The sequence below is a fragment of the Vombatus ursinus genome, unplaced genomic scaffold (genome assembly GCF_900497805.2).
Source record: "Vombatus ursinus unplaced genomic scaffold, bare-nosed wombat genome assembly UNPS02014810.1, whole genome shotgun sequence".
Classification (NCBI taxonomy): Eukaryota; Metazoa; Chordata; class Mammalia; order Diprotodontia; family Vombatidae; genus Vombatus; species Vombatus ursinus.
This window is the reverse complement of record NW_020954588.1, coordinates 7563310-7572115: the sequence shown is the minus strand read 5'-3', so window position 1 is coordinate 7572115 and position 8806 is coordinate 7563310. Positions and strand designations below refer to the sequence as shown.

Here is an 8806-nt window from a genome sequence, read left to right as displayed (position 1 = left end):
CAAGTCATTTAATCTCTGTCTCCCTCAGGTTCCTCATCTATAAAATGAGGATAATAACAGCACCTACCTCCCAGGGAATTTGTGAGGATAAAACGAGATAATATTAGTAAAGTGCTTTGTAAACCTTTAAGTGCTGTAAAAATATTAGCTATTACAAAAGTTTCCCAAACTGATGAAATCAAAAGGCTAAAATAAATAGCAATAAAAAACTCGTAATTCAAGAGAAATTTAAAACCCATAAACATCTGACCTACATCTTAAGAGTTTTGCTAAATAAATATCCACACTAGGTCTAACGCCCTTAAACCCAACCATATTCAACTTACCAAAGAAGGATGCCGTCTGCAAGTGATTTGAAAAGACTGTTATCAGTGGGATCCATAGGAATTAGATGCTTGCAGTCAGGGTCATTCTCCAGGGCTTTGTTTATCCACTTAACAAAAGCCACTTTTTCTTCCTCTGGAAAACAGAAAGTTGTAAGTATAGCTATTCAGAAGTCACCTGCTTATGCAACCTCTTCCATCATGAGCTATAGATGAGCTGCTGATGTGCAGCCATGAAGGAAGTTTTTACCCTAGAATTCCCAAGTCATGGGTCCACAACCACAGGAATAAAGGATGACCACAAGCAACAGAGAAACACATTTCAACATTTTTACACCTGTCTAAAAATGGTAGATGGCTTTTTCTTGAAAATGTACTGAAGCTTTGAAGAGTCTCTATGAATGAATTTAGTTACTTCCATGTTTGAGGGGAAAGTAAGGCACATTCCTTTAATGAGAACAATTTAAATTAATTTAATTTAGGCAGGGTTACTACTTTTCCCAATATTACTACCTGTGATGTTGGACAAAGAATTAGAAGTAGGATTTCAACAATGATCAAAGACAATCCCAAAGGATTAATGATGAAGCATGCTATCCACCTCCAGAGAAAGAACTGATATAGTTTGAATACAGACTGAAGCATGCTATTTTTATTTTCTTTCTTTCATTTATTTCTTATATTCAAGTCTTTTTATACAAAATGATGAAATTGGAAATGGTTTACATAATTGAAAAAAAAGAAGAAATTTAGAGAGCAAAACTGTATTCCCTGCCAAAAAATCAAGAGATCAAAAAAACCTTACATATAGCCATCAATAAACTCCATGATTTATAAATAAAATTCAAAGATCTGCAATTGTGAGGTCAAATAGAAATAAATCATCAAATAAAGGATAATTTTCTTGCTCTTTTTTTTTTTTTTGGTGAGGCAATTGGAGTTAAGTGACTTGCCCATGGTCACACAGCTAGTAAGTGTCAAGGGTCTGAGTCTGAATTTGAACTCAGGGCCTCCTGACTCCAACACCAGAGCGCTATCCACTGTACTACCTAGCTGCCCCATAAAGGGTCATTTTTAATACTTATTAGCCAGAATGTTACAGTTTTAGAATTCAGAGTATATAGAAAATGATACAGCTCTGAACTACCACACTGCTATCAATACTCAGAATTACCTACTCAGGCTTTCTGCATATTGTAAACCAAATTTTGCTTCTATTTTAGATTTAGACCCCAGGTTTTTTATTCAGGGGAAAAAAATGTTTCTGAGTTATCTTGTGAGCTATGTACTAATGAAAACAGGAAATTCAGGAGCTTTTGAGTACTATCAATATGCAAATCATTTCACAACAGAGTTAGAGTTCACATTCCCATCACTGGATCTATACTATAGGATGCTGGTTTTCCTCTCTCTAATACTAGTATCTGAAGTTAATTACATTTTTACAGCACATACTAAGCAAATAGCTGGGAAAAAAATGGGATATTTCCCCTCAACAAAAGAAGCCCAGTATGGATATTGTACTGGGGGTGGGGGGAAGTAACTTGGCAAAAAATTTTTAAAAAATTTAAAAAAAAAAAATATATATATATATATACATACACATACACATACAGTTGTAACCTCTTTGATCCTTTAGAGACAGGTTGCATGGGGTTTTAAATCAACTTATCTGATGGGCTGATGCGCCCTTGGATTTGCTATAGGAGAGTATTGAAAGAGCTAATTCTATGAGATAGACTATATTCTCGTCGGTAATCGTTTTGTCATTTAGACCTCTTGGCTCCAGCTGAACCTGAAAAGTGCTTACCTTTATCCTTTCTACCTTTCTCTGAGTAGGCCTGAAAGAAAAGCTTATAAACTGGATGGGCAAACCAGGCCTCTGTTCATTACTAAACACAGTTCTAATTATTACAAGGTAGACAGTCAATACATTGCTACTGGTGCAACTTCTTGGATGATCACTCCCTTTTTGAGGTTTTTACCTGCATAAGAATGCTGTGTCCCCTCACTGGAGATGGCGGAGGTTCCTCCGATGGCAGTAATTCCTTCTCTCTTATTGATGATTTTTCTGAATGTTTTGCTGATGTCTTTGCTTTTTAATTCTTGCATTAACTAGAATAGATCGTAAAAGAAGTTTCATTCAGAGTGAATCATGAGAAAATTTTCTGCAGAAAACAAGAGTAATTTTACTTGATTCTTTAAAGTAGAAAGTCACATTCCAGTCCATTGAATATGGACTCAAGGAAGGAAATATAAGGATGGAACACACATCTTAAAAATGTAGCTAACTATATCAGGTTGCTTGTCATCTTGGGGAGGGGGGAGGAGAGAGAAGGAAGGAGAAAAAAATTGGAACTCAAAATCTTATAAAACTGAATGTTGGAAACTATCTACATGTAATTGGGAAAAAAAATACAATTAAGTCGGGGGGGGGGGGGGAATGCAGCTTAACGTCTTGCCAAAAAATAACAATTCAGTGACACAGGTTTCCAAGTAAGTACTAGAAGATTTTGTCACAAAGAGAAGCTCAGGAAAGGCAATGTATTTTTTTAATTATCTTATTTTTATTGATACCTTCACTTTTGAATATCACATTCATTTATGAATGACTCTGCATACTTTACCCAATAAGCTATCCTTTGTAACAAAGACTTTAAAAGAAAAAGAGTAGTCTTGCAAAACTACGTAATATGTCCACTGTATCTAGAAGCATATGCAATATTTGCCCCTCTCTATAATGAAGAGGAAGGAGGTACCGTATACTCTCAAATTTCATTCAGTGCTAAGCTTGATCTTTATCATTATATACTGTTCAATTTTGGTTTTTATATCATAGACTTTATATTGATTGTTCAGTTCTTACTTCACACTGCCTCAGTTCATACAACTCTTACCATGCTTCTTTGAATTTTCCCAATTTATTTCTTGTATTACAATAATATTCCATTATACTCTAATACAGCAGCTTGTCTAGTCATTCTCTAATTGATTAGCATCTGCTTTGTTTCCAATTCTTTGCTACCACTAAAAAAAAGTGTTGCTATGAATATTTTGGTCTTTAGCCTGATTAAGTACAAGCATAGCAGTGGGACCTTTGCGTCAAAGAATATGGACATGTTTCTTCATATTTTTCCAATTTTTTTTAGCCTAATTCCAAATGGCTTTGTAGAATGACTGAATCAATTAAATACAAAGCTCCACTGGCCAAATACTAATATTCCTGTCTTCCTGCAGCCTTTCCAATATAAACTATTTCCATCTTTTGTCATCTTTACCAATTTGCTGGCTGTAAAGTGAAACCTCGTAGTAGTTGTTTTGATTTGCATTTCTTTTTTTTGTTAGTGATCTGGAGAAATCTTTTTTTATGTGGCTGTTAGTGGTTTATAATTCTTTTGAAGTGTGTGTTAAAAAAACAGAAAAGAAAAAGAAAACAGTTTATACATATCTCCTAACTACTTATCCATTAGAGAATAACCATTGGTCTTATGTATTTGTGTTAATTCTCTAAATATATTGGATGTCAGTCCCTTATAAAAGGTATTTGATGCAAATACATTGGCTAACTCTCTCAACTTTGTGTCAGTATATTTAATAAACATGACATTTATGTCTTCATTCGAGTTACTGATTAAAAAAAAATTAAACAACCCAAGACTAAGCACAGATCCTTGAATAGTCTGCTTAGAGACTGTCCTCCAAACTGACAATCCATTAATGACTAGTCTCTTTGGGTCTTGTCATTTAACCATTTCTAAATCAATCTCACTTTAGTATCACCTATCCCATATTTCTCCATTTTGTCCACAAGGATAGCAAGGAAGACTTTGTCAAATGTTTGGCTGAAATCTGAGGCTACTGCATATGCAGTATTTCCTTGATTTAGAACTGTTAGTAAACCTGTCAAAAAAAGAAATGAAATTAGTAGGCATGACCTCTTCTTAAAGAAGTCTTGCGGGCCCTTAATGATTACCACTTTCCTTTCTAAATCTTACAAACCAGCCTTTAAATGATACACTCTAGAATTCTGCCAGGAATCAAAGTCAAACCCATTCGCCTATGGCTTGTTATATTTAAAATGAGCACTGGATCTGGGATCAGAAGACACAGATTCAAATAAAATCTCTGCCTACTAGCTATGTGACCTTGGGCAAGTCATTTAATCTCAGTGAACCTCACTGTCTTCATCTCAAAAAGTGAAGATGTAGAATAGATAATTCTATTTAATTAAACACTTATTAAAGATCTATGTGCAAGTCACTGTGCTGATCACTACTGATACAAAGGCAAAAATCAATTCTTGCATCCAAGGAGCTTAAATTGTCCTTGTAAAACAAGAAAGTTCACCCTGCTCTCCAAAGTGATTTTCTTTATGCTTACACCTGACTATGTCACTCTTCTCAACAAACTCCAGTGGCTCACTATTACCTCTAGACACAAATACAAACTCCTCTGCTTGGCATTTAAAGTTCTTCACAGCCTAACCCCAACCTGCTTCACCACTTTATTATATATTACTTTCCTTCATATAAAACACAGTTAAACTGGATTTTTTACTCTTCCTCATATATGGCACTCAATTTCCCATCTCTATGTCTTTGTACTACTTGTCTGCCATGCCTGGCATATACTGCCTCTTCCCATCTTTCTCTTAGAATTCCCAGTTTCCTTCAACACTCAGGTCAAGTGCAATTATCAAAATTTCATCTAGGGAATCCTAGGGGTCACTGGGACCCTTTCAGGGGGTGTGCAAGGGTAAAACCTATTTCATAATAGAACTAAAATTTAATTTCTAATGTGGTAAATAAATTGGTGTACGTGTGTTATATTCTACATAAACAAAAGCTCTTTGTGCAAAGGAGGAGGGGGCGTTCTTAATAAATTTTGAGTGTAAAGTCCTGAGACAGCAAAATTTGAGATCACTGTTCCGCTAGAAGCTTCTCCTAATTCTCCAGCTGTTGGTACCTTTCCCCTGAAAAAATCCTTGGGGATCTATTTTGTATGTACCTGTGTATGCAATACATGTTGTCTCACCCAATAGAATTATGGCTCTTGAAGTCAGCAACTATTTCACTTTTGTCTTTGTATCCTTAGTGTACTTAACACAGTGACTGGCACAGAGGGGAAAGAAAAGGAAGGAAAGAAGGAGGGAGAAGAGGAAGGAAGGAGAGAAGAAAGGAAGGGAGGGAGGAAGGAAGGAGAGAAGGAAGGAAAGAAGAAAGAAATGAAGGAAGGAGAGAAGAAAGGAGGGAAAGAAAAAGGGAGGAGACAGAAAAAGGAGACAGAAAAGGAAGGAAGGAAGGAGAGAAGGAAGGAGGGAAAGGAGAGAAGGAGGAAACAAGCATTTCTTGCTATGTGCTAGGCACCGTCCTAAGTGCTTGACAAATATTTCATCGAATTTTCATATTAACCCTGGGAGAGAAGTGCTACTATTATCCCCATTTTACAGTTGAGGAAACTGAAGAAAACAGAGGTTAAGTGACTTGCCCAAGGCCACACAACCAGTATGCGTCTAAGGTCAAATTTGAACCCAGGTCTAACTGACTCCAGGCTCAGCGGTTTAACCACTGTACCACCCAGCTGCTTAATAAATATTTGATAGTCGATTGACCGAGATTTAGATAGTACTTTCAGGCTTGACTTGCATCTCATTTAATCCTTGTAACAGCCCTAAGGGGTAAGCAGTAGTTAGGGCCAATCTCTATTTCAGAGATGGGGAAGCTGAACTTCAGGGGTTTTAAGTGATTTGCCCATGGTCACATAGCTAGCGAATATCAGGTGGGATTTAAACCCAGATCTCTTCCAGGCTTCTGGGTCCAGAATACCTTCCAGCATCCCACAGACCCACCTTTCCTGGGAATATAGATTGTACGCAGATACTCGTCAGTGCTATCTCCTGGGAAAGTCTACATTCTGCCATGTGATTTATCAACATCAAGCATGTTAGATCCCAGGACGCTCTGCTCACAGCAAACTCCTCAGCACCCAGGAGAACCTCTTATTACTTACTGATACAAACTCTTCAAAGTTGATTTTGCCATCTTTGTTGTGGTCAGCCACCGCTAGAATCTTCTCCACAATCTCTCGCACCTTGTAGCCAGGCAGGGGAAGCCTGGCTTCCTTAAAGAGGTCCTGAAGCTCATAGTCACTCACGTAGCCACTGTTGTCAATATCTATAAAGGAAAACGTCAGCCATTAGATCTCAATCATTTACAACTTTTGCTCACACATTTAAGACTTGGAATCTATTTGAGATTATGGATCCTGTCGGTGTTAATGTCATAACAAAAGACATAAATGATCTTCAATGACTGAATTATGTATTATATACCCCCCAAAAGACCACATGTACCTCTTCATAAAAATAATTAATTGCACTTATGTCACATACTTACAGCTACCAAACATACACAGTGTCCCAAAAGTCTTGTTTTAAATTGCCCTAAGACTTTTGGGACACCCTGCATTTTAAGTACTCAGCCAGAATGAGAATTGAGAATTGGAAAATGGGTTTAGCATGAGATGAAATTTCAAATAACCATGGATGGAAATAGTTCAGTCGGCTGAAATAATGTCAGGAAGTAGGGGAAAGTGACAGCTATTTGGGCCAATTCTGATCTTAACCATCCCTTTTGGTAACCGACAATTGTGATGACCTGGGATCCCAAGAGGAAAGGGCTGCATACATTAGTCACACTTGCACAGGGCCCCTTTCCTGCATATTTCTATTTCATTCCTTAGTTACTTAGTGCATCATAACAGCATTATGGTGCACTTGTATAAGTTGAATCATGTTTGAATCAATGAGATTAGGAGTATGAAAAACTCCTTTCATACTATACCAGGAGTCTGAATTTCCTGAAATAGCTCCTAGATCTCAGTAAAAGGAAGGAAAGACAGAATAACAGAAGGAGCTAACCCCACCTACTTCCTGGGTGTGAGAGGTGCCAGGCTTTATTTACATCGCCAATCAAGGGCCCCTCCTTGGGGTTTCCCAGGGATAGGGTGTCATTTATTGACATAAGAAAGTCTCCGCACAGTATTATGCCTCTGAGTGTTTTGTTAGTGACATAGTCACCAGAGAGAGCAATTTTGTTACCTCACATAACACATTTATCCAAGATACTGCTACTATGGACAATAGGTGTTTTCATTGTTACCTGAATTAATAATAATATATTTTTTTAAAAATGTGACTTTTCCACAGCAAGGCAGGTAGGTGGCACAGTGAATAGCACCCTGGACCTGGAGTCAGGAAGACCTGAATTCAAATCCTTCCTCGGATACTTACTAGTGTTTCTCTGTCCTGGGGCAAGTCACTCTTTGAGGCACTGTTTGCCTTAGTTCCCTATACTGTAAAATGAGGATAATAACAACACCTACATTGCAAGGTGGTTGTGAGGATCAAATGAGATCATATTTGGAAAGCATTTAGCACAGTGTCTGGCACATAGTAGGTGTTATATAAATGCTCATTCTCTTCCCCCTTTCTTCCCTTTTGCAGTTGGTATATGTGGGAACATATAACGTGACTTACAACCTATAATGCACCAGCAAACAGCCATGACTGTGACTGAACTACCTAACAAGTCCATTCTGATATTGTCTCCGTTAGCACCATAATTCCACTTTATGAATCCAGCTTTCACTGAGACAAGATTATTCATTATCATTCCTAATACAGCATACAATGGAATTCAGTTCTATTCCAGCCGACATTTATTAAGCACCCATTACATGCAAGGCATTGCACTACCCAATGCGGATACAAAGAAGTACAGTTTAAAACAGAAGGTGTGACTTTGCTGGACAAAAAAATTCTTTCTCTTTAAAGCTCAGTAAATCATCAAATCAGTAAATACACACACTGGTTGTGTTCACATTTTTGTAACACTGAACAAGTCACTTTGCTGTCAGACATTGTTCCTACAATGAATTATTCATCCAAAATATCATTAAATAAATATGCCAAGATTACACATACATGATTCATAAAGATAAGCATTCAATTGCTAATTCATTCCTTACATTGAGAACTCTTTAACATTTAAAAAAAATAAAATTAACAAATTGATCCTATAAAATTAGCAGGATGTTCTCTTTAATGGTAGCAAACCAGAAATTGTATTTTCAAATTTTTCCTCTTCGTTGCCTATGATGAGAGGAAACTTTTGACCACTGTCCAGTTTTTGTCTTGAAAAACTAAGTCTTCAGGAAATGACATACATGAACACTTAGCACAATGCTCTATAAAAGAGTATTATTAACCATAATACTGTAAAAAAATCATTACACCAGTGTAATAGTTTCGTTACAAAATTACACACAACAGCCCAAAGCAAAAAATACTGGAATTGAGATTCTCTCAGTAACATTAACTCAACCACAATGCAAATTATATTCTGAGGTCTGGGGAGCAAAGGGGGCTATACATGTGTGTAAGTGTGTGTGTATGTATGTATACACATATATATATATATAAA

The 8806-nt window shown here is 36.8% G+C and overlaps 1 protein-coding gene across 3 annotated transcripts in view; it reads right to left on the bottom strand.

Annotated features, from left to right (window-relative positions):
• The window catches only part of PLS1 (plastin 1), a 145662-nt gene that overhangs the window by 42272 nt on the left and 94584 nt on the right, over window positions 1-8806 (bottom strand). For all 3 annotated transcript variants that reach the window (XM_027875906.1, XM_027875907.1, XM_027875908.1), the window contains exons 3-5: window positions 6333-6496; window positions 2309-2438; window positions 327-459 (exon numbers count right to left, since the gene is read on the bottom strand). In XM_027875906.1, the coding sequence (XP_027731707.1) occupies window positions 327-459; window positions 2309-2438; window positions 6333-6496 (427 nt within the window). The remainder of the gene's footprint in view (window positions 1-326; window positions 460-2308; window positions 2439-6332; window positions 6497-8806) is intronic.